The 26,173-nt window shown below is 52.1% G+C and overlaps 1 protein-coding gene across 1 annotated transcript in view; it reads left to right on the top strand.

Moving 5' to 3' along the window:
* birc6 (baculoviral IAP repeat containing 6) overlaps positions 1-26,173 on the top strand; it is a 91,947-nt gene that overhangs the window by 54,214 nt on the left and 11,560 nt on the right. The window contains 6 exon segments of the mRNA XM_062463498.1: positions 136-304; positions 16,848-17,076; positions 18,983-19,125; positions 21,219-21,329; positions 22,494-22,711; positions 25,236-25,397. Coding sequence (XP_062319482.1) covers positions 136-304; positions 16,848-17,076; positions 18,983-19,125; positions 21,219-21,329; positions 22,494-22,711; positions 25,236-25,397 — 1,032 coding nt within the window.

Consider the following 26,173-nt stretch of genomic DNA (forward strand, 5'->3'; position numbering starts at 1 on the left):
TCCCTCAAACTTAACTGATCATCCACATTCACCGCAAACGCGTTGAACTAAGAAACGCAACTTTTGACCGGTTTGGATTCGAAGATGGCCAGTTGACATTTTTGCCACCCCCTTTTCTGGCTGTGTCCCCCTCAGGTGCTGGCCAGCTACATCAACCCAGCGGGCTGCGGGGGGGGCCACGGGGAGGCCCCTGCGGGGGAGAGCAGCAGCCCCAACAGCAACGCCCTGCCCTCGGTGCTCCAGGAGCTGCTCAGCCAGTCCTGCCTCATCCCAGCCATGTCCTCGTACCTACGCAACGACTCCGGTAAGCCCCTTCCCCTCTCTGGACTGTGGCTGCTGCAGGGCCAAAGTACAACATGTACAAAATCCTCATAATTGGGGTTTGTTGTTTGGTGCCGTAAACCCGTTGTTGTTCAAGGTGGCCAGGGCCCCTCATCAGAAGAGGGGGTGTGATTTAGTGCTGGTTTTAATTGCCCTGGTGTATATATTAGTAAGGCTACTAGATGGATCAAATTGAGGTGGACCAAAAGAGTGTGTGTGTGCACGCGTGTGTGTGATCATTGCCTGACGAGACAGCAGATGGAGCTGCAGCCTTCTCCTGGGCTCCAGCCGAACCATCGACGAGGGTCGGCCTCTTCACAGTCCAGTTCAATAAACTCTGAGCTATTTCAATTAGAAGAACCGGCACTTTCAAGATCCCATTTCCCTCATAATTTTTTCCAGTCTTTCCATGCGCAAGAGTGCCGACGACTCATCTGATTTGATTAGTTGTTAGTTGTGACTTAGTTTGGTGGTAATTATTGAGCAGCAAATTGGATTAAATGTTATTATTTCTGCCGAAGATGGGAGCGTGTCCCCTTTGTTCGATAAGAACTCATTCGCTCTGCCAAATTAATCCGTTTATGATAGTGTTTTTCAAAATGGGAAAGGTAGTTGATACCGTCACGCTCGTGATGAAAATCACTTCAGCGCCTTGAGTTACTGGAAACTTCACAACAACCCTTGTTCTTTTGACTGTGAAGAGGCGGGAATTGTCACGCGAGCACATTCTTGAACTTCTCCGGACGCCACAGTAGTGGCGTACACCTTACAGTGTGTTAAAAAGGTGTTATTTCAACGCTGCCTACTATATGGTAGGCAATTCTCTGAGGTGATGTAATCTCTGGTCCCCAGTGTGAAAGCCTAACATGTTCTCCGGGTCGGCAGTAATCTTCCACCTGAGCCACCATACTTACAGGGCCAGGTCAAGCCATTGCTGTGGTTCAAAGGTGCACGGCGGTAGCGGTACAGCTGGTTATTAGTGTTCCAACCCCAGGGGATTCTCTTGGTAGAGTCAGCTATTCCCCGTAGTTCAGGAGGTCTCTCCAGCCGGCAGCTGTGAGTGTTATGTGGCCTGAAAGTTGTGGGTAGGTACGTGAGAAGGTGTCTGAATTCAGCTGGAAGACTTTGTTTCCCCCCTATTTCTCCCAGCCTTTGTGTGGTTTCAGTTGTGTTTTCAGGGTCCATCACTAGCTCCAAGCGGAAAGGAAAATGGCCATACACTTCATAAACTCCTCACATAACGCGCTGGACTCACCCTCTCTAATACAAGGCTGTAAATATGAACATCGCTAATGACTCTGTGTACACATCCTCTAGTTGTCCGCGTGCTATGCTCGTATTTTCTCAGCTGTGCGTGTGCGCTGGTATGCATTAATGGGTAATGCATAATTTAATAACAGCAGATAAAGAGATGAGCATTGTAATTACGCCTCATTATCTGGTAAATGCCTCACTGTAAATGCATGGTTTTTGTGTGGTTGTGTGAGCTCTAGCACCCTGACACTGCGCCGTGTGTTGACAGACACCAGGTTTTACAACCTCCGTAAAAAAAGAAAATGACGCCCATTTCTCCTGGCCCAGTTTTTAATGATGATACATTCGCTTTTAAAACGGCAAACGGGTGCAATCTCGTCCAGTCGTAGTTGCTTTCTCTAAACGCCCGGTTTGTGGACTGTTTTTTTTTTTTTTTCTGCCCTTAATCCACAGTGGTCAGTTAAGTCTTTGGTGGAGAGGAAGAAGATGAAGGCCACCGGCAGGCCACTGTATGCGAGCTTTAGCCCGCAAGACACTAGCTGTCAATAAATGTTGTGGGGGTTGGGTGCGGGGGGGCCTAATGAAAAACCTAAGAGCTCTCACTGGCAGTGTCTCTCTTTAATAACACTGTGTGCTCGGAGAGATATGGGAGGGGGGAAGGTTAGGAGGGAGGCTATTCTTCCCAAAATGCATTAAGTAACTAACTGGGGAGTGGGTGGGGGGGGGGGGTGGGGGGGGGGGAGGGCAGGGACAGGCAAGTAGATAAATGAGTGTGCGCGTGTCTCAGAGGAACACTTGGTCTCCTGGTGGAGAACAGTAATGGTGACATGGGAAGGGAATTGTCTTGTCTCACAGGCCAGTATCATCTGTTTTGTCCTTTTATACAGCTGTAAATAAGAACTTAAAGGTACATTCGTTTCCTGCATAATGCACTGCAATTCTTGTATATTTTAAAACACACTGGAGGTCGCCTTTTCTTCTTCATACGTCAGTCGTGACGGCATCAGACCTGTTCTGGATTCCTCTAGCCTAGTCTGTTTGTTCTCTATCGATTACGTATGGAATTGCATCCCTCAAGCTTCCACACGAGGCTCGCTCGAGAACGTCCTGTGGAGGATATCATGTGTGTGTGGTGTCGTTTCTCACCTACGCCGTCCGCCCGGCCGCCTCACCAGGTGTCCGTCAGTCGGACACAGCTGGGTCTCACCAGGTGTCCGTCACAGTCGGACACGGCTGGGTCTCACCAGGTGTCCGTCACAGTCGGACACAGCTGGGTCTCACCAGGTGTCCGTCACAGTCGGACACAGCTGGGTCTCACCAGGTGTCCGTCAGTCGGACACAGCTGGGTCTCACCAGGTGTCCGTCACAGTCGGACACAGCTGGGTCTCACCAGGTGTCCGTCACAGTCGGACACAGCTGGGTCTCACCAGGTGTCCCCCCCTGCGCCCATCTCCGGCCCAGCCAACCCCGCCCACGCTTTGGTTCCACATTAGTCATCGCTGTGTCTTTGGCCGGTCCGTTTGGCATGCGTCACACCCTCCTCCGCACCCTCGTCACAGAAGGTTTAGGACATTAGCGAGAGGTAATGCCTTTTAATGTCACCGCCGTGCAAATTCATTTGAACATTTGTTTCAAATAAAATTGCGTTCCGTCTTTTCTGCGTGCCCCGTGGATGTATTGGCTCCCGACCTCCACTACCCTGGGCTTCTGTGCGCGTGCGTTTCGGTATGGCACGCACGATCTGCCCTCCGAACCGAGCGTTTACAACTTCTCCACTCCTCGTTCCAAAGCAGCTGTGATTTAATAGCGGGTCCAGACTGAGGCAGTTTGGGGCCACAGACAGAAGCCACGTGAAGCCCATCATTCATGGTTTTGTGAGCCTCCACTTTGGAAGTCACTGGGTAATCTGAGCCGAGCTGTTTGGAGGGAGGGACTAGATTGCCCCCCCCCCGAAACCCGCCTCTCCCCAGACTGCCACAGTCGCGTGGAGACGCCCTCATCATGGACTGGCAGCTGTACAGCTTTTCCTGCCCCACCTTTCCTCTACCTCCTTTCATCCCCCCATGTCCTTGGGCCTTTCTCTTCTTCCTTCACACACGCACACGCATTCTCTCATGCGTCTCATCTCATTTTCCTCCTTTCATGTGCACGCACGCGCACATGAAAGTATCCGGCAGTATCCGTTAGAAGCAGAGACCCCACAAGGTGAATGCTAAACGAGCCTCCTCAACCACCGTTATTAGTGTTCACACCTCTTTCAATTTGCGTAGAGCAATCACCCCCCCCCCCGCCACGGCCCGTCTCTCTTACTGAGAGGTAAGAGAGGTTAAGGGCAGAGCCTCACCACTGGTCTTGTGAACGTTTATCTGAGGCTCCGGTCTACCGTTTGATTGGACGCTGATGGGCGGTGAGGTTCGCAGGCTTCCATGCGGGGGATTGACGGTAGCCGCGTGCAAGCCCGGTGTTTGACTGTGACGGCCCTTTTGATGCGTTGCGGAGCTCTGGCTGTCTATGGGATTTGAAGGGACCCAGCTAGCCTCTCCATCGCTCTGGGATGTGGTAGAAGGAGGAGGCCAGGAGAAATGTATGAGGTCATCGTGAAATCATATGATATATGTTTGTGTGTTACTGAAGTAACCAACAACATCTGATGGAGTGTGATTGATTACCTAGTAGGGTTCGTAGCGTTGAATGATCCCTGCTACTGATTAGCAATAATGTTCAGTTCTCAACCACCTTTGTTGTCTTGATTGTCCTTGGGCCTATTGATTCACACATTCGCTCCAAAAACACACACACACACACACACACACACACATACACGTAGACCACAACCAGCACTGACACTAGCCTTGTACAGGTGAAATCCCACTTTCCCAGTCTGATACATTCAACAGGGTAAGTGAAGCCCTTCCTGCCTTCCCTGTGTGCATCCTCTCTCGTCTTCCTCCTCTCTCGTCTTCCTCCTCTCTCGTCTTCCTCCTCTCTCTCTCTCGCTCTCTCGCTCTCTCGCTCTCTCGCTCTCTCTCTCTCTCTCTCTCTCTCTTCCCTTCTCCTCTCTCTCTCTCTCTCAGTAGAATGCAAGACACGATCATTGGTCGAGTTGCCCACACGCGAGCACACACACACGCGAGCACACGCTTGGATAATGACAGATAAGACTGTTCTTTTAGTTTGATATATTCTCATTTTATTGATCAAATGGCCCCTATTGCACAGTTACATCTAGAATTGAGTTCATATATTTATCCAAAAAGATGTTGACACAGAAACAGGAATCTCTTGACACTACCCTGAAATCAACGTGAACAAAATACATCAATAGAAACGTAAGCCCCATTCACGCAACGGAACTCCGTCCCCAATAAACTGAGCAGAAGGTGGAAAGAGATGCAGAAAGAGACAGAAGTGTTAGTTTCAGGTCTTTTTAAATTTGGAGTAAAATGTACAGAATGGAGCTTTGCATGACCCTGGCACCGTCCCCTCGGTGCCCGTGATCAACATTGAGCATCTTTTTATAAAAATATCCCTTCCATTTCGTTCTCTTATTAGCTGTTCTTTATTGCATACCCCTCCCCCTTCCCCCCCCCCCCTCCCAATCTCCAGTTTGACTCGGTAACAGGGACTTTCTTAATTATAAATCTGTCCATGTTGTTCGCAGTCCTTCAAAACTCTCCGCGCGTTTCAGCCCATAAAGAGAGTATGACAGGAGCCAAGTGTCAGATAGCATCTCCGTTGTGGTTTCTTTCGAATTTCCAACGGAGTGTGTGTGGCCCATGTGATAAGCCAGGGCGCTCGGCACCGCGCAGTACATCACAGCTTCTCCAGAGCCACGTTGCCAAGGAAACGCACGCCTTGACGGTGGCCCGAAGCCGTAAAGCCGCTGCCCCTGAAGGCTATCGATCGGCAGCGGTGGCAGACTGCACGTTCTTCTGGAATGACTTCCCACCTTAGAGCGCGTGCACCATTGCCACCCGGCCATGCCCCAAGCACTCCTTCACTGTTTGTCCGTGTGTGTGGTTATATTCCATTTCAAAAACGTTGGGTTGGTCCCAAAAGACCTTTCGTCTTCCTTCGCACGAATGGATCAGTGGCGCTCGTGGGATCGTTGGTCTCTTTAGGGCCATGCGGGCTCTCCGCTAGCCCAGGGCTGCGCACCTGGGCTGGGCCCGGTCCAGTCTTTATCAGCCCCTCTTGGTGCTGCATCTTAGCCATGTCCCGGGTGCCGTGGCCTCCGGCCCTCTGTTATCTACCAGGCTTATGGCCCAACAACATGGGTGCCTTGGCCTCATCGTCCACATCCTTCCTTGACCTGTGAAAGCGGCGCATGTCCGGGCTCCCACCAACGGATAAGACGGTCTCCCGCGACCGTATCGGTCCTATTCAACAAAAGTCCCTTTCCCCCTGGCTTTGACCCCCTCCCCCCCTCCCCCCCCCCCCACCCTCCCCCCAAATCAGTAATGTCCGCTTCGAACGGAGGAGTCTCGGCTCAGCCCTCCCCCCCTCCGGGGGGCTCCCTTCACAGGGTGGTGTAGATGTACACGAAGACGATGACGAACAGGTTGAGGAAGGTGCCGATGATGCCCAGCAGGGCCAGGATGGACTCCTCCTGCTCCTCCTTGCCCTCCAGCGCCCGCACCTCCTCAATGGTGATGACCGTGGTGCCCATGGTGGCCACGTGCTCCCGAGATGACGCTGCTGCTGCTGCTGCTGCTGGCGCTTATCTGGAGGATGAAGAAAGTCCATGTGACACGATGGCATACATACACACACACACACACACACACACACACAGGTAGAGGCTGAATGGAGACGTACGAAAGGTAGGGAAAGAACTCAGACAAACGGGGAGCTGGATTGAGCAGGGCTTCGAAGACTGCACTCCAGTTAAACACAATCTCCTCCTCCTCCTCCTCTCCCGGGCTAAATACGACACCCAGAGGAGGTCCGACTCAAACGGCACTAGCCTTATGCAGCCCGCCGCCACAAGCCTCAAGGAAGGGAAGATCAATGGCACTTCTGAAAGGGAACAATAGCCATGCAGAGCACAATGGAGATTAGTCTGCCAACGCCAGTGTTTACGACCTGCCTGAGCCGCACGATCGCCCACCACCAAGGAGAGAAAAGGAAGGGGGAGGGGGGGGGGAGGGGGGGAGAGAACAGGTGTTGTGTTTGCTTCCCTATTGGTCCAGCCACGATGAATCCACTCAACTCTCTGTAATAATGCTCAATAACATTAGCCACGTCAAAACAAGCATGATTCAATGCACCCATTTAAAACCCACCACCAACACACACACCCACCCTTTTCTCATTCCGAAGGCACTTATTCACCCCCCACCCATTTAACCCCCCCCCCCCCATTCGCACTCAGGGGAAATAACCATAGATATGTGAACATTCAGTGGGACAGCCTGGTTTAGCGCTTAGCAAAGCTACCCGAGATAAAATAACCCCCCCCCCCCCACACACACACACACACACACTGTCTTATCAGAAGATAAGAAGAAGGCTGGATGGTAGGGGTGGGGGGGGGGGGGGGGAGTGGCTTACCCAAAGGCTTTTGAGGCACACGACAACATCCAGCATGCTTTTAGGGTCCTCAGCGTAGTAGCATGGCCTCGCGGTGGAGGATGCGTCAGGGTGTTGGGGTACTAGGGCTTCTTGTGTCGCTGAATTCTCCGAGCCGTAGTGAAAGCGTCAGGGTTATAGTAAGAAGGAAATCCCAACCCCCCCCCCCGTCCCGAAAAAATGGAAGCCCTCGGGCCCCTGAATGTGCTTCAGTGCACGGCAGCGCTGTGTTCGCTCGCTCCGTGTGGAAAAATCCCTCCGTCTCCTCTCTGCTACTCCAGACCTGTGTTTTGTCGCCCGTCAGTTTCAACTGGTTCTTCCCCGAGTAGTCTTAAGAGTAAAAAAAATGTTTTCTCGTCAAAATGTTTTCCTCGGATTTTCAGAGCTCAAGTGTCCTCCATTCAAGGGGTAAGGAGAAACACTCCCCCTCCCTCCAGACGGCTCTCTCCATCCTCACACCTCTCTCTCGCTCGCTCTCTCTCACGCTCTCTCTCACGCTCTCTTTCCTTCCCCTAAACACCACAACACCACCTTCTTTCCCCCCCCCCCTCTCTTTCGTTTTCCTCCTCCCGGCTTGTGTCTTTTAAATCTCTCAGTGGCTCTGAGCGAGCATCCGGTCTTTCTGAAATATACACGCCCCCCCCACGCGCTCCTCTTCCTCCCCCCCCACCCCCTCCTTCCTCTTCCTCCTCGGGGGGAGCGGCGCAATTAGTGCTCTTCAGAGGCGCCTCTCTCTCGTCTCCCGCTGAACCCACAGCGGCGCATGGTCCACTTTCCTGGAGACGCGAGCGGCGAGCACTAGTTCCCCGCCCTCCTCCCGCTCCTCTCGGCTCTAGAAGAATCCGCGGATCCCGGGGGCGGCGGAGATCCGGCCGGGCAGCAGGTGGGGGGGGGTATTCCAGAGAGGCGGCAGTAGAGTCCCTGGGAGCCGGAGAGCCGGACGGAGCCCGAGCGGCAGACCGTCACAGCGGCCGCGCAGGTCCGCACCTGCAGCCGGGCGGTAGCTTTTGTCGTGGCAGGTCCCCCAGCGCGCGCCAGCTGCCCTGGGAGGAGCCGTGCATCGCATAACCAAGCGGAGCGCGGGAAGAGAGCGAGGAGTCGGTTTCCCGACGGCTGTGGAAATGGCAGGGAGCACGAGAGGGAGGGACGGTGAAGGAGGGGGGGGGGGGGGGGAGGTGGGGAGGACAGCGCTGCCGTCTCTCCTCTGTGTGCGGCGGGGGCTGGCGGAGCGCACACGCACAACGCTGCAGCTCTTGCCACCGAACCCCCTCCTCACACACACACTCAAAGACGTGGGGGTTTGTTTGGAAAGCAAGAGAAAGAAGGAAAGGGTGGGGGGGGGGGTGAGATGATGCGACCCTCTGCGCTCGGCACTGTGGGAGAAGAATACCCGTATCGCTCGGTCTCTCCCTTTGTCGGGCTCCGCTAGACTTGAAACCCTGCACAAAGGAGAACGACAAGAGGGGAGGGGACCGGGAGAGGAGGTTGCATGGATATGAGGGAGGGGTTTGGGGGAGGGTAGAACCAGCTAGGGTTCAGGGGTCTCTGCTTGCATACCCGGAGAAGCAACAGCACAATCACTGACTCATTATTGTTCTAATCCTGAACATTAAGACACCGGAAGGCTTTTTATTCTTACTGGTTTAGTCTCACGCGACAATGTTGCCTGGTCTCATCTTTGGAGTCTGTCACTCACAATGAAAGAATTTCCGTCACACTTTTCTTTTTCACGAGTTTAATCCTTTTTTCTTCTTTTTTTTTGTCCCGCTCTGTAATAATCGGTACCCCCCCACCACCACCACCACCACACACACACACGCAACCAATCCTGAAATACGTCATCGCCACCTGCGTGAGTCACGCGCGGCTCCAAAACACGTTCGGCGAACGGCGCCGCCCGGGATTTGATTATGAACGAGAATTTGAGCCGTGCAACGACACTGACAAACGGGGAAGAGCCCGGCGGACTGGGGGGTCTGTGCGTTCAGACTGCTGTTGGAAATGTATGTCAACCTGTGCGTGATCCAGTCAGCAAGTTTCCCACAGCACCATGACTCACAGGCTCTCTCGCTCGCTCGCAAGGACGCGTGAGGTGGTGGTTGGGGGGGGGGGGGGGGCAGTTACGGAGGGGGCTTCTCCTTTCTTCCATCCCTGCCAGTATTTCACTTGTTCTCCTCCTCTGTCGCTCAGGCCGCCGTAAACGTGGCCGTGCGCGTTCAGCCCGATGCTTTGTCTAAGACGGCACTCACGCAGTGGTCTCAACTGGACCCCGCCCCCCTCCTTTATCCTCTGCTGCCTCCTCCTCTTCATCATCTTCACCCTCTTAAGCCGGAGATCCATTATTTATTGTTTTAATGTCGGTCGTTACACTGACCTCGGCCAATATAGCAACGCAGCCTGAGCCCTGGAGGTCAATAAAACGGTGTGCGTTATGACCCACGTGTACACACACACACATATATACACACTCACACCGCTCATCCCATTGGCCCTGGGCTACAACTTACTGGTGATTGTAGAAGGGAGGGAAGGGGGTGCAATGGGACCCTTGGTGACCCCTCAGCTGGCTGTAGGCGAGGCCTGGCTCTTGGTGGTCACACATTCAGTTGGGCGTGGTTGGTCATGATCATTCCGCCCCTAGCCCCTGATGTAAGTGGGGTGGTTCTACCACCGAAGTTGGTCGTAGACCAATTGGTGCTGCTCTGGAACCAGTTTTCCCCGTGTAGGCGGTTCTTTTGCTGTCAAACTGGTTTGCTATTGGGCAGTGGCTCCGAACCAGCCGGTACGCTTTCTACACAGCTTCTCCACATCCACAACCGACTCAATACTAACCTGGTTAAAAACCTCTTGTCCTGTTCCCCTGAAATGGCAAACAACAGTAGACGCTTCATTGAGACCAGTGGATTCTGTCTCCCGTTGTCCATACAGCTTTGTTACAATGGCCTACAAGTCATTTCACATGTCATTACCTGGCCATTAGTAATCACTACAGCGTCCCACAAACCAAACCTTTATTGGCAGTCTCCTCTGTAATGCTGTCTTTGTCTGACATGTCACAACATGTCACCGTCCTCAGCAGTGACACGCCATGACAGGGGACAGCCCATTCCACTTCCACACACAACGCCTGGTAATCGCAGAGACAGGCCAGGGATTCCCCCTGTAGGGTTGGTACCTGCTGAACATATCCCCTCCTCCGTTTTCTTACATTCAACAATACAATCGGGTCGAGTAAAGGAAGATTCTTAAAATAGGTAGAACAATTTGACCACCTACTGGCCTCCTTTCCTATTCCCCCTGGGCTGACCCTGGTCGAATTTTTTGGTATTTTTACACCAATGCCCACAAAAGCCAGAACCCATCTCTGGGCTCAGCGGTAGGAGGCATGATGGCATCTCTCTTGGTGCCTGGCGGCTGTCACTCACTGCCACCCCTGGGGGCCAGCGGAGAGGAGCAGGCGGGCTACTGTGACCTACATATGGGTAGCTCTCCCGTGTGCTAGTGTGCGTCTCCTTGTGTACACACGAGTTTGTGTGTGTCTGATGGGGATGTGTCTGTGAATGCAGGCGTGTTATTTGTGTGTGTGTGTGTGTGAGAGATGTCGCATTTCTGCCTCTCTCCTTCTTCTTTACCCACCAAGCTCCCCCAGCCAGATTTCACTTAGCGTCAAAAGGGGGGGAAAGGGAAGAGGGTTGCTGGAGATGGGGGAGGCAGGTTCCTCCTCATCGTGTAAGTGCCAAAGATGTTGGAGGGAAAGGAGGAGGCACCGATAGCACTCTTATCTGGCACCGTTGAACCACTAATTTGTCAAGTACCCAGACGTGCAGGCGGGTGGTGATATGGAAAAATTCTAGCGGCACTGTGTAGATTTGAATAGTCAAGAGATGGCGGTTACAATAAATTTATTTTGCTTATACAGATCATGATTTAACAAAGTACTTTGTGATCAGTCATAACGAAGGAGGTGCTAGCCACAGGTCGTTCGCCAGAGTGATACAGAACAACCCCAAAACCCTGCCTTATATAAACTTTAGATCAAATGGTTATTCTGAACTCTGTGATTGGTCAGCACTGCTCAGTGACAGTGACTTCATATCAAGTTCCCACGGTTCTTTATTGTGGCCTCTCTCCCCAAACCAGTAGATAGTAAAACCACAGGGGTTCACCAGTCAAATGGTCAACTGTCCTTTGTGTGGGCCACTTCAAACAAGTCTACAGGAAGGGTCAGAGCAGCAGATCACAATAACAATACAGTTGAATCCACATTTGTCTCCAGACCAACTGTCTCTTCCTCCCCAGGTGACAAGAACTCTCTCAGGTCACCCAGACTTCCCGACTCCTAGTTATAAAACTGCAAATGGCATCTCTACCAAATGTAGTTGACTCTTAATCAACTTTAGACTTCCGTTAAAACACATTCCTCATATATGAAACACACACATTATAACTGTATTCCAAAATTTCCATGACAGTGGCCATGGCAACATGACTGTCTCTCCACCCCTCTCCCTGGCTTCTCTTCTCCGCCCCCCACCTTTTATCTTTACCTCCATTTCTCCCTCTACCCCTCGCATCTGTCCTCGTCTCACTCCATCTTTCTTCCTCCTCGTCTTCTCCTTCCCCTCCTTCCCGTCACGCGGCTGTTCTCGTGCCGGGGCTCTCGTTCCCTCTGCCTCCCATATCGTTACAAACCTGGAGCCAGGGAAACCGGACCTGGAGCCAGGAGAACCGGACCTGGAGCCAGGGGAACCGGGCCTGCTGCAGCACGTCTGTGAGCGCTGCCATGACGGGGCGTCAGCACATGCAGCGCGGACACCTGAATTCAAAAGCCAGACCGATTAGATGGGAATTATATCAGGCTGGCACCCAATTGCGTTTAATAAGCTGGTGGGGATGAAAGTGCAAAAGTCATTTGGGGAAAAAGCGATTGTGTGAGAAGGGAGGGGAGTTGACAGAGACTTTATTTCATGGAGCTGATCTTTGCCTCAGGTGATGACTTGTCCTACGGCTAATTGTTTAGAAACTCTAGCCCTTATCTAGCGATATTCCCCACTTACAGATGAGAAACTGAGACTGAAGTCTCATTCTCCACTTGACTATTAATAATGTATATTATTAAGCCCTAAAGAGCTTTTTATACATAAGTATTTTCTTCCTTTTGCTCACTAAGTTTTAGGCACTATCGAATTCTCAGACACAGGCTATAGTTTGTTGAATTTTGTTGACGGATGTTATAATTCAACATCTTGTAAACATGCAAAATGTCGCCCGCTGTCATTCTTGATCCAATTTAGACAATAAAATGTAATGATATGGAACCGGAAGAACACCCAACATGTTCTATGTAACGGCCCATTAGGTCACAGAGCTATTTTTATCACAGCGCTATGAAAGAGGATACATCTGTGATGGTGATTGTACAGCTTTAAATGTTAAAAAGTCTTGCCATATTCTCAGCCACATTCGATCAGTAGCTGTAAAAGCAGTTGTAGATATCAACCTGTCCATAATTTTTACGAGCAGCAATTTTAATTAAATGTATCTACAATTCATTTCTCAGTGGTCAAAATGTTCATTCTTGATATCAGCAATTGAATTCTTACTCGTTGAAATGTTCATTGTAGATATCGAAGTTAATTACAACTAGTGAACCTTTACCATTGACTTCTATTCAAACTCAATTACAGTCATCTATAATGACATTTTGACCTGCTATAATTCAAAATCGTCATATTCATAATTACATTTTGATTAAATTTCAAAATAGTCTACAACTCAATTCTTAGAAATGAACATTTAGCTCGTAAAAATGTCGTTTTCTCTAGTGAACTAAAATGTTACCAGTTATCCCTGCTGATTAAATGTAAAAATGGCCTGTCTAACTGAGGAATCATCGATACGTGGTGACATGGGACTTTTTATATTGAATCTGGCTGAGGTGTTGGTGTTCATTTTTAATCGCCGTTGTCATTTTCCAACTAATTATTGAACTCCATTTTCAACACTGTCTGGGGAGTCACATTGGAGGATTGCACTTAGCTTGATGGGATCCTGTGCGCCAGCTCCTTTGCCCCTGCAAAGCCTGAGCCAAAATGGCGGGTGTGAGACATTGTTAATGTCTCCTGGCTTTTCTTATTCTAACGTCTGTAAATAGTTGATGTGTCTGTCACTGCTCCGGGGGAGCAGATGCTCGAAGCTCGTCCTAGCGCTCGGAGCTCGTCCTAGCGCTCGGAGCTCGTCCTAGCGCTCGGAGCACGTCCTAGCACTCGGAGCTCGTCCTAGCGCTCGGAGCTCGTCCTAGCGCTCGTCCTAGCGCTCGGAGCTCGTCCTGGCGCTCGGAGCTCGTCTTGGCGCTCGGAGCTCGTCCTAGCGTTCGTCCTAGCACTCAGAGCTCGTCCTAGCGCTCGTCCTAGCGCTCACACAACTCCCCATCGTCTCCGTTTTCATCTTATGTCCCCCAATGAATTGTAAATAGTTTTCTCTCATCTATCTTCCTCCGATTGGGTTTTTGTCAGTCTTATGGGAATGTGTACTAGCGACATCACACAAGACGAGTTGGATATCGGTGATTCAATGGCCGTTACATGCATTGAACAGGCCACTTAACTTACTAGTCACGCAATATGTGAGAAACTGAATCACCCCGGCCCTGCCCTGTTTCTCCAGTGTCCAACCGGTAGACTAGACCCGTGCGTGCCTGGCAGAGCTCAGAGGAGAGGTGTCTGAGAGGAAGCGGAGCCAATGCCCCATGTTCTCCTACATGTCACAAGCAGTATAGCTCCCTGTGAGAAACACCATCAACCTTTAACCAGCCCACGGGTGTGTGAGTGTTGGTGGTTGTACGGTCTCCTTGCAGGATGACTTTCCATCGTGTGCACAGCACCTATCTGGAGATGGAGTCTCGAAACATGTGGATCAGATCTGCCAAGCCATCGTGGCTGGAGGTCATGGTTTGGGACACATCCACTTTGGTTTCAGGCTTCGGTTTCAGTGTCTAGAAAACGACCAAACTTTTCAAAATCGCCTTTTGGATTTTCTACCTTAATTGTTTAAAGTCAAGTTCCAGCATTTAAATGAAGGGAATGGCAGACATGGTATATTTCTCTCTTGGTTTGAAAATGCATAGAGCAACATTGGTGAGAGTTAGGATGTACTGTTTTGGGATCAGCCAGCCTTTAAGTTGGACCTGGACTCCTTAAGGGGAAAATACCCCACTACTCTCCTATGTAGTAGTATGTGCACATGTGAAATGCATATTTTTTCTTCCATGAGGTAAGGTTTGTCCTGTCCTTACTTAACCTACAGTACACTGACCTTGTTCTTCGTCACCCCCATGGAGAAGCTGCTTTTTAAACTGCTTACTCGATTTGATATCCCTCCATTTCCTTCAGTGAAGTCTATCATGTTGGCTGTAAATCAGTTAGTACAAATGAAATGACGGCATGCGGAGGTGGGGGTGGAGGGGGTACAAGGAGAATGGGCGGAGTCTGACATTGACCAGGAGTAGCCCAGACACGTGGACGCCACCACACACAGATCAGCCCACCGTTAGACGCATTAAACCTAAGAGCTTAAGGGGGGGAGGAGAGGGAGAAAGAGAGGCCCAGTTTCCAAGGCTTCTAGCGGTAATTGCTCCAATGGCAGGGCAGGGATTGGGGATGCTACGCGTAGCGACACACAGCGAGACGATTGGAACGCAGATTAAAGTTGAGAGAGGTCAATGTTGTTCAAATGCTGGGAAAAGGGGACGTTGGAGGGGCCCGGAATTCCAATATAAATGTAAAACAGGCCGGGAGCCACGGCCTGGGCTGTCCTGCACCATTTGAGGCTTCGCTCCTCACTGGCCCAGCTCAGGGCTGGGACGTGGAGGAATACACACGTGGCTACATGGGCACCACACACACACACACAGACATGGATATAGAGTGGAAAAAAACTAGACACAAGGAATGCGTGCAGAACAATGTTGTCCAATTCAGCATCTTCCCTTGCATGGCGTCCGATGATGGCTGCTAACCGTGTGTGTGTGCTCTCAGTGTCCACCAACACTGCCCTGTTGTGCCTCTAGAAAACCCCGGGCCCATCCGAATGCATGCGTAACTGCATCCCATCTCCGAATCCCAATGTGCGTCACTGTCCTTCAGCCACACAAAGGAAGCCAGCTCCATCTTCTAACCTGGTTTCGAGACACGCAGGGCCCTAGCCTTCTAGGCGCTCCCAGCCGACCCACCACCAGCACCACACCATTGTTACTTAAAGTTCCATTAGAGGTGTGAAGTGGGAGCTGTCAGTCGTGGTCACAGGGATGAGAGGAGGGCCCTGTATGGAATCCCATCAGCGCCTGGCCCGAGCTGAGCTCCGAACAACCAAGCTTGACCGCCTTCTGTCACGAGGACCCCTCGCTAAATATAATATCTCTCTCTCCTGTGCTCTCTCTCTCTCTCTCTCTCTCTCTCTCTCTCTCTCTCTCGTTGTCTCTGTCTCTCAGTCACTCTCTTTCTCCCTTGTGTTCCTCTGTCAAGCCCTCACTCCCCCCCCCTCCCACCCCATTTGTTCACTCTTATTTTCCAACTAGCCAGAGCCCACCTAGATTTTCCAATCTATCATCCTGGCCGACCCCATTTTCTTCAAAAATGACACCCCGATATTCCCTCTCTTTTCTTCTCCTTTTCTTATTTGATGCAGTGGCGGGTTGGGGAGGTGGTAGAAGAGGTGGGAGGCCATGTCTTCAGGCTTTGCTTTCCATTCGCTCCCCTCCGGGCCCTCCAGGCTAGCTCTCCTCGGGTTCATTATAGAGAGAGCCCGACAAGCCGGCTGTGTTGAGTCGCGTTCAGGGACACCCCGGGACAGTATAGTTTGGGGGGGGGGGGGGCGGGCCTGGCCCCGCACATTTGTTTGTGAGGACTCCAAATTGAGTTCTGGACTCTTGTTTGCCTGCCTCGGGGCCCTATCTTCGCTCTCGCTTGTCATTTGTCATTTTTGTCCATTTCTGGAAATCTAATCATCTTTAATATCCCCCCACCACCCCTTTCTCTCCTTTACCATCCTGGCGCTCGCCGCCATCTATCTACTCTCTTCCTTTTCTTCCCCCCTTTTCTCTGTCTTCCTCTACATGTCGCTCTCGGCTGCGGGCGCAATCTCCGAGCGATCCGGAATTCTCCTGAGCCTTGTCTTAATCCATCCTGTAGTCAGTCACTTAGCGCTCTCGTTAAGACCTCGTGGACACACACACACACACCGAGAGCAGTTCATGCAAGGCCAGCAGATGGATGCGCTTGTAATTTCGTTCTCGTGTTCCGAGATATCGAATGAATTTTTCACTTGGTGTCTTGAGAAGCCAGCCGGATGTTGAAGTCCTCGGTGTTTGCTGATGCGTGGAGCCGTGGCTCCCCTCTCGACAGGAACCCAGCATGAGCTAGCAGGCAAACAGGCAGCCGGGGCAAGGATTTAGGTGGACGGAAACCATTCCCGTGCCTGCGCTGCTCGCCAGATGATGACGACGACATCACGCTCCATTCGATGTTTCGCGATTGATGCCGGTCTGCACCTTGTTGGGCATGATCTTGTGGTTCCTTTTGTGGTGACGCCAGCCCAGTCAAAGTGGACTTAAGTCGCTATGACGTCGCTCGCGCAGATATCCACGCTCGACGCGCCCTCTCTAACCCCCCCCTCCCTCTCTTCTTCTCCATCTTTCCGTGTAGTTCTGGACATGGCACGCCACGTGCCCCTGTACCGGGCCCTGCTGGAGCTGCTGAGGGCCACCTCCACCTCCACCGCCCTGGTGCCCCTGCTGCTGCCCCTGTCGGGAGACCCCGGGGCCCCGGACGAGGAGGAGGACGACGACGAGGAGCACGCCGAGGGCCAGAGCTCGGTGGGCATGCTGCTGGCCAAGATGAAGACCTGCGTGGACACCTACACCAACCGCCTCAGGTACACACACCGGACAGGGGGTGTCTTGAACAGACTTAAGCAGGCCAGGTTGATCCGGTTTGTGGATATTCCGTACACAGTGGGCTGTGGGCGCTCGTGAAAGGAATGTTAGGAATTAGCCTGCCTTTAAATATATATATATTTTTCAAAGCTATAGGAGATGTAGGAGCGATCGTAATTATGATTCACTTTCCAGGGTCAGACAGTCCTCTTCTCTCCTAGCTACCTGTCCCCCATGAGGAGACAGAGCCGAGTAGACCCCCCCCCCCCCCTTGTTTATAGGAATTAAGTTAAGGTAGCAAACTTGACCTCTGATCTCTCCTCCCTATCTGTCACACCTGGCCCACTGTTGAGGAAGCTATGCTAAGACCCCACGGAGGAAGCCAACAGCCTTTTAACCTGAACCCCTCCCCTCACCAGAGAATACTGCAGTAGCTTGGCACACAACCCCCTTGGATTCTGTAAATATTTATCAATATTTAAACTGGAAGATGGGGTTGGATATCTGCTCATTGATAGGAGTGTCAAACCAGTCGCCATAGAGGTAGGATCCTCGATGACTCACATTTGGTTTCCCACCCGCCTTTGCGACTACTTATGAATTTAAGAAACCAGAAAGGAAGGTATTTTTTTGAAGGCTCGTCATGTGGGACTAGCCCACAAATATGTCAGGACATATATCCATGTTGGTGAGAACATTTATGGCCTACATTACTCAAAAGCCTTGGGAATGGATCTTGGTCCATTCTGTTATTTCCCCCACCTGTTATTTCCAGTCTGTTCCGGTTCCAGCGTATCAGCCTCATAGTTGGCACTAGGGGAGATGGAGGTTTGGCTTGAATGAAGGAACAGCAGCGCTAGTATTGTGATAGCAGCTCAACCCCGGGTGATAACCAGCCTCTGTACCTGTGGGCTCAGACAACCAGACACCTTTGCAAGCACACAACTCCACCCCCACACACAGACACAACCCCACAGCCACGCACACACTATGTAATGAGCCCCGGCTAGCCAGCCAGCCAGTCACAGGAAAATGTGGACTTCACGCTCTGCATTCAAAAAGTTCCACCAGCCTGGTGTGTCAGTGTGGGGACGAGCTGGTCTGTCTGTCTGCTCCAGAACACCACAGCAGAATTGAACAGTGAAAGTACAGGTGGGGGGGGGGGGTGGGGGGGGGGGGGGGATTGGGTGTCAGCTTCACCGCTGTTGTCCTCAGCCAAAACGGAGGACTCTGAAGGAGGTGGGGGAGGTTATGTGAACTTGGCCGGTGTTCAACCTCACAAAAGGTCACTGACCATGCCCTCCCCTCCCTCCCACCCCCACTAGCCTGTTTCTCCGAGGCCACATCATCCTCTCCTGCGTTGAAGATGGCTTGGGCGTCGCTCCGCCCACCTTCCCTAACCACCTTCCTGCTTCTCCCCTCACGCGACCTGAAACCCCATGCAAAAGTAGCCTATCGTTTTTTTTGTTTTTGTTTTGTAGACCCTCTGAAAACTTTTTTGGGAGACGTCAAGGTTTATCCTCAGGCACTAGTTCAGTTATTTATGCAGGACGGCCGTACAATAAGCTGCCTGAATAATGCATGGCTCCTGGGTAGCGGGCTCTGAAGCCCTGGCCCCTTCATTCACCGGTCGAACACTGGGTCAGACGTCTGCCTTTCTACCCGGCTTTGACGCTTTGCCCTCCAACACCTGTGGGTGTTACTGGCCATGAAAAATGGATCGAAAATGCATCAATATTTCACTCGTATGTCAAGTCGATGTGGAGGGATTGGCTGCATCAGATCACAACCGCCTGTTAAAGAATACCCAACCCCCCCCCCCCAAAAAAAAAGTTCACCTCTTCTTCTTTTGTTGATTCGCTTCGTCCGTCGCCCTAATGGCACGGTTGTCTCTGTCCCTCCCAGGTCGAAGAAAGACAAGAGTAAAGTGGTAAAGACGGACCCCTCGGACCCAGAGCCGGAGGGCCTGACCCTGCTGGTCCCAGACATCCAGAGGACGGCGGAGATCGTCTACGCCGCCACCACCAGCCTCCGGCAGGCCAACCAGGGTACGACACACACACACACTCACTAACACCTGTCGCACATGTCCAACCAAGGCCAAACAGAGGACACAATTACAGTTGGTCCGGTCCCAACTACTTAGGCTGCTATTTAAAGTGACGCGCAGCCAGACGGTGTTAGTGTCTGTTTTGGAAAGCTCCACTTCACCCAGTGGATATCTTTCTCCTCGGTCTCCCCAGTATTTGGCCCTCGACCAAGATGAATCCGCTTCTCTCGCCGATGTTCGTCTGAATAATTTCAGCAGTTCCCAATTTGCCTCTCTGCCTCCATATTTCTCCCCTCCACCCCCGGCTTTGTCTCTCCGTGCCACCGTTCCTAGGACAAGGGCACGAAAATGGGTCTCCTAAGTTTAGCCCATTCCACCAGTCGAAATTCCCTGGGACGTGATTGGCGGCCGCCCTCTCCTCTGGGTCTTATTCACGGAGGATAACAACCCGTTTTCAACCCCGGAACGTTCTCTCCGTCACCCCCTTCATCCCCCTGAGTGACGGGGCAAACTGACGCTGGGTCACATCTGTCCCTTAAAAGGGTCCCCGATTCATCACCGCCCTGATGGATGGTCTCCTGTGAGGAGCAGTTGTTTTTATCGCGTCCCCCCCCTCCGCAAAATGGCCGCTGGCCTTCGTCCCCACACAGCCAGAGAAGAGACACCCAGTTGTCCCCAGAGCCCCATAAGGAGGACCGGGGGGGGCTCCATTACTCACCTGGGTCAAAGAAAGCGGTGGCCATCGACTCGTGTCTCCGAGTCCGAATTGACCGTTACGTTCTCTCTCACACACACACACACACACACCCCACTCTGACTCCCCCCCCCCATCCCTTTAGCTACGATGTGTTTAACATTATTCATCTACCTCTCCCCCGTCTCCCCATCGATGGCCGTCTCAAATGATCACTGAGGAAGGGGAGTGGGGAGGAGGGGGGGGAGGGGCGTAACATAGATGAAGATCAATGTCTCTTGTCACTTTACATGAGGAAATCCATACTGTAACGGCCGTGGAAACCAGCACCCCCTCAAAGGGAGCGCGTGTGTGTGTTTGTGTTGCTTCGTTAGCTCCAACGGATATGTAATTGTTTAATTAGTACATAGTCTTTAAGGGCTGGCAAAGGAGGGGGCTGGTCCAGAAGGGGACACACACACACACACTATGGGTGTTCCGGCAATGGCGTGTATCGAATCCTGGAATGTCCCCCCCCCCCACCAACCTCGTACACACACACACACACACATTGCTGACGTGCCAAGAGGAAGGCGATAGAAATGGAAAGGACCGACAACGGCTGAATTCCCGCTGTAATAGAGGCCGTTAAACGCACCAGTAGTTTAATGCTAAGTACAGCTCTCCCAGGTAACGTGCGGAGGGGGGCCCGGGTGGGGAGCCAAGCCGACGTTGTACCATAAATGTGCTATATATAGATTGTTAATTATGTTGATGCATTATCCGTCCTCTCCCTTCAAGCCCCGTGTTTTATCGGGGGGGGGGGGGGGTTTTGATCGCCGCCCGTGTGCCATTATCATTCGTCTCGTACGCCGTTTTGTGCTGTCGATAATGAACGGGGGGGATTTGAAGGGACTGGGGGGCGCGGAGGTAGGGAAGAGGGGGGGGTAGGGGGGGTAGGGGGTGAGTCCCCTAACGGTGGCACTTCTCATTAGCTGATAGAATGAATGGGTTTTCGCTCCTGTGCAGTGAAGCGGCGTCGACAGGCAGACGGGAGAATTCATATGATTGTAATATTTACTAACAAGAATTCGTTACGTCCCTTCGACCGCATGACCTGTCTGAAGAAAAGGATGGTGTGTGTGTGTGTGAGACCGCCAGGTTTAATACTAAGCTTGTGGGGCCGGGCCAGTGGCCTGCTGAGATGAGAGTTGTGACAAACGGCCCTGGTGGCAGGCAGGCCGTCAGCCCAGCGCTCACAACCAGATGACTTTGAAGCCCTTTTATCCCCTCCTTGCTCACATGTTCTCTCTCCTTTTCCCTACTCTCTCCCTCTTCCTCCCTCCCACTTCCCTTCCTCTCTCGCTCTCTCCCTCCCTCCCCCTCTCTCTCTCGCTCTCTCTCCTTCCCTCCATCAGAGAGGAAGCTGGCCGAGTCGTCAAAGAAGGTGTCCACGCGGGCCAAGCCCTTGTCCATCCTGCGCTCAGTGGAGGAAAAATTTGTTGCCGCCATGAAGAAGCTCCAGTTTGGTGAGTGCTCCTGACTGCTTCTGGAACTGTCCAGGGTGTCCCCTCAGACCGCATCTCTCCCTCCACATCTCCTCCCGGCAACAAATCCACCCCCCCCCCGACTCTCACATCTCATTCCTCCGTTCCTAGATTGATCTGCAAATAGATTTTAGCAAGTGTCCTCTTGACGTTCAATGTAATCAGCAGTGACATTAACGCAAACAGGGTTTTTGTTGTGCCTACGCGTCCCAGTTCTTAAAGTGGGGGTTCGGGGGGGGGAGGGGGGTGTTGGAAGAGGTTCTCTAGAGTACGAGAGTGAGTCCCCCTGGTGAGCGCCATGATTCAAGACGTGGAAGATGAGGGCCTGCGTTATTAGTCAATATAGATTCAGACCGATGGTTCTCTCATAGACACAAAGCACGAGAGGCCCTTTCTGGAATGTAAATAAATAGGAAGACTGGGCTTATCTCGAACTCGCGGCCAACAATAACTGGGGCACAGTGTGTGTTTAATACCATTTAAATAGACCTTGTAGTTTCAAGCAGCCACCGGCAAGGGTAGCACTCTCTGCTATGATGACAGGTTGGTTTAATCTCCCGACGTGGATAGCCTGTTAACCTTCTTACATTATCACCAATTCACAGCCTTCTGCAGCTATTGCCATTATTCGCCTGTGGTTTGTGTCCTCTTGTGGTAATGGATGTTGTTACGATTTATTTTCTTTCGTATATAAAATACAGGTTTTATGGGCTGTGTACCTAAAGGGTTGCTGTAGCGCACGATACAAGTCAACCAAGTAGACTGACATATTTTGGGCCTCCCTCTCTCTCTCTCTCTCCCTCTCTCTCTCTCTCTCTCTCTCTCTCTCTCTCTCTCTCTCTCTCTCTCTCTCTCTCTCTCTCTCTCCCTCTCCCTCTCCCTCTCCCTCTCCCTCTCCCTCTCCCTCTCCCTCTCCCTCTCTCTCTCTCTCTCTCTCTCTCTCTCTCTCTCTCTCTCTCTCCTCCCTCTCCTTCTCCCTCCCTCTCTCTCTCTCTCTCTCTCTCTCTCTCTCTCTCTCTCTCTCTCTCTCTCTCTCTCCCTATCTCTCTCTCCCTCTCTCTCTCTCTCCCTATCTCTCTCTCTCCCTATCTCCTTCTCCCTCCCTCTCTATCTCCCTCTCTCTCTCCCTCCCTCTCTCCGGGACAGACACGTTCGAGATGGTGTCGGAGGACGAGGACGGCAAGCTGGTGTTCAAGGTCAACTACCACTACATGTCTCAGGTGAAGAACGCCAACGACGCCAACAGTGCGGCGCGCGCCCGCCGCCTGGCGCAGGAGTCCGTCACGCTGTCCACCTCGCTGCCGCTGTCCTCCTCCTCCAGCGTGTTCGTCCGCTGCGACGAGGAGCGCCTCGACATCATGAAGGTAGATGGGGCCTCGCTTTGAGACGGACTGTTCTCTTAGACCCGGGGGGGGGGGGGGTACATTTCTCTCTGCATTTCTCACAGTTTTTTTTTTTTTTTTTTTTTTTTACAAGCTCTCTTCCTGTATTCACAGGTTCCAAGTTGACACCATAGTAGTAACAACCCCATGTGATTCACCTTCCCACTATCTTAATACCCAGTTCACATATTCGCTTCTCATCGGACCATTATACAGTAGCCATGGTCACGTGAAGCCCGTCTGTCATAATCCAGCAGAGCCCTGTGTTAAAACGGGATTTCCGTTCGGTGATATTCATGCTCTTTCACGAGGCTGTTCTCCCCTATCAGTTCATGACACCCCCCACAGCCTCAGGGAAAGCCAGGCTAACCCGCGACGGAGTGCTTCTCAATCAAGGTGCTTGTAAAAGTGCCCTCGCTGTCGTGTTACTGTTTCAGTTCAACAGAACGAGGCCCCCGCAGCGAGATAATACTGTCAGCCCAGCGGTGATGAGTTCCCTCAGATTTGGGGGAGAACGAGGGCATTTTTCTGGCCACTACACGAGACTGCTAACTGCGATTCAGCATTCCCACACTTGCTCATAGAACGGGTATCATGGACCAGTGACATTTAATAGAAAGCCCCCTTGTGCGTTTCTGTTTATTTGTTTTTTTCGAGGAATGACAAAGACCTCTCCCGGTAAATGTCAAAAGCCAAACGTTTGTTTCTGTTTCCTGGAAAAGATCACTGAAGTCACTAAAGTCTCTCCATGAAGAGAACCAGGGAAAGGTCACTGATTGGCTCGGGGTTTGGTACATTGGGTGAAGCCCCCCTTCCTGTCTTCTTCACCCCCCCCCCTCCCCAGCCTGCTAACCTCCTAGTCCTAGTGCATTAGTCTGGGTCTTCAGCCATCTCTACCAGGAAGCTGGCTCTGTACTAGCTTAAAGGCAATGAACAGGAAAGTGTTAACCTACTCTGAACACTTGAACTCAGAGAGACACCGTTGCATGTTTACGTCAAAACAGGCTTCCCACCAGACCCATGAGACCCCCCCATCCCCTCTCCCCCAGGTTCAGGGCCCCAGTTAGCTCATGTGTGTGCACACAGACACTCTCCCTCACCGCTTGTCCTCTCAATGCTACACATGGCCTTGCTGTAGAATCTGCCATCCATGTTGTCTGCTACCTCCCCTGTTTCCATACTCTGTCTGGTTCGGTCTGTTTACCGTGACCAACCACTCCCCCCCTTTCTCCCTCCCTCTCACTCCCTCCCCCCTTCCCTTTTTCTTCTGGTTTTCTCTCCACGTTTCCTATCAGCCAGGCTCTCTCCAGGTTACGTGCCTTGGCAGCATTGCCTGTTCAACCTCTCCTCTCTTCCCCCTCTCCTACCTCTCTCCCCTCTTAAACCTCCAATCTGATATCTAGTCCGACTCTCCATTAAAGACACCTTGTCTGCTGACGTTCACCAGTCTCTGTCCCCAGGCCTCTTTCATTTCCTTTGTTCTTTCTTGCCTCCCCCCCCCCCCCCTTCATACACACACAAACAGGCACTCTCAACACGCTAGCAAACAGAAAACAAACATGGCAGGAAGTCCACTCCTCCATTCCTCTGAAGTCTTGAGCACCAGATGCACTTTAAGGCTCTGGGTAGAGCCGGGTTTCATTTGAGATTAACAGAGCGGTCGTCAGGACCCCACCGCCTCCTCCAGACACACACGCATCTCTCCTACACACGCGCACACACAATCTCTCCTACGCACACGCGCACACACAATCTCTCCTACACACACGCGCACACAATCTCTCTCGCACACACAATCTCTCTCTCACATACACAAACTCCCTATCACACACACAAGACCGCAAGCCGGCTAATGCGGAAAATCGCTAAAGAGTGGAAGAGGGGGAGAGAGGGATAAAGATGGGCTGTGAAGGAGAGAGGAAAAGAGCACGAGTCTGCTTCCTCTTCCTCCTCCACTTCCTCCTCCACTTCCTCCCCACCTGAAAGGGCTCCCAAGCATCGATGAGACACTGATACCCAGGGAGACTTCAGCGCCTGCTTCCTGGCCGTGCAGGAAGATTGCTGGACTTTCTTTTTTTTCTTCTTCTGAGATTGCCCTCCTGAGCGCTTGACAGAGAGAACTTTCTTTTTGTTTTCCAGCTCTTTATACCTTTCGTGATTAATGAGGTAATCTCATGTAGCGTGGGAATTAATTGGATTTCTCCGACAGCTATGAGGGTGGTTAACCAGGAAGGCACTTCTGTTGTTTTTGCTGTCTTTTTGCGAGCGGGAAAAAAAGCGTTCTCCATCGAAACGGACCTCACGAGGACATCCGTCTCTGTATATTTTCTATATGTCTGGCTTTTTACCTATTTACCCCCACAAGTTAGTGACTTTAGTTCGCCTCATGGTCAGCTGAGAGCAGACGTTTGCATTAACCCCTGCATTCCCATTCACAGGTCACACAGTGCCCCCCCCCCCAACCCCAACTTTAATGGCGTGCCCCTTTTCCCTCTGCGTGTGCCAGGTTCTCATCACGGGCCCGGCAGACACGCCCTACGCCAACGGCTGCTTTGAGTTTGACGTGTACTTCCCCCAGGACTACCCCAACTCCCCCCCCCTGGTCAACCTGGAGACCACCGGGGGCCACAGCGTGCGCTTCAACCCCAACCTCTACAACGACGGCAAGGTGAGACCCAGTCATGAACAAAGGGTGAACAGAAAGAGGCAGAATAGTCTGTGAAGCTGTGAGTTAGAGGTCCCCCCCCCCCCCCCAATTTTGTCTGGGATTTGATGAGGCTTTCTGTTATGGTCCGACTGTACAACCATGGTTAAGTGAGAGAGAAGTCTATTCAGACACATGAGACCTCCATTTGGCTACCGTCTTCCCCCCACCTCACATCCTTCCCTTATTCTTATTATATCTTTTTATATCTTGTCTTCACTGTCGGCATGCCCCTCACTCCTTCCTCCCTCTTCTGCCTCCAGTCATCCACCCCATCTCCTTCCCTCTCATCCTCTCCTGCCCGCTCCTTTAGCTTCCCCCCCCTCGGTGGCAAGGAGCTGTTAAGGTGCTGGAGCCTGTCACATTGGCTCCCACTCATTAGGAGGGCCGCTGACAGTCCACATCTATTTTCATAATGGAGGCAGACAGCAGCAGGCGCCCTGTGGCGGCCATGGCCACGGCGACTGCCCCCCTCCGCTCACTACCGAGGGAGGGGGGTGGGGAGGCGATGGAGGGATGGATGGATTGGTCGAGAGATGGATAGGATGATGGAGAAGAGGGAAAGGCAGTTCGGTGGTGATGGAGAGGGGGGGGGAGGAGGAGGAGGATGGGTGGATAGCGAGGTAGGGACGAAAGAGCGAGGGACAAAGAGAGAGGCCACCTTTGACCCCTGCCTAGGGATGTTTACTGGTCACCTTCCTCTTCTAACTTGATCTCGGAGTGGAGCACACTGCTGTGGT

Source organism: Osmerus eperlanus, chromosome 6 (assembly GCF_963692335.1).
Source record: "Osmerus eperlanus chromosome 6, fOsmEpe2.1, whole genome shotgun sequence".
NCBI classification, from domain to species: domain Eukaryota; kingdom Metazoa; phylum Chordata; class Actinopteri; order Osmeriformes; family Osmeridae; genus Osmerus; species Osmerus eperlanus.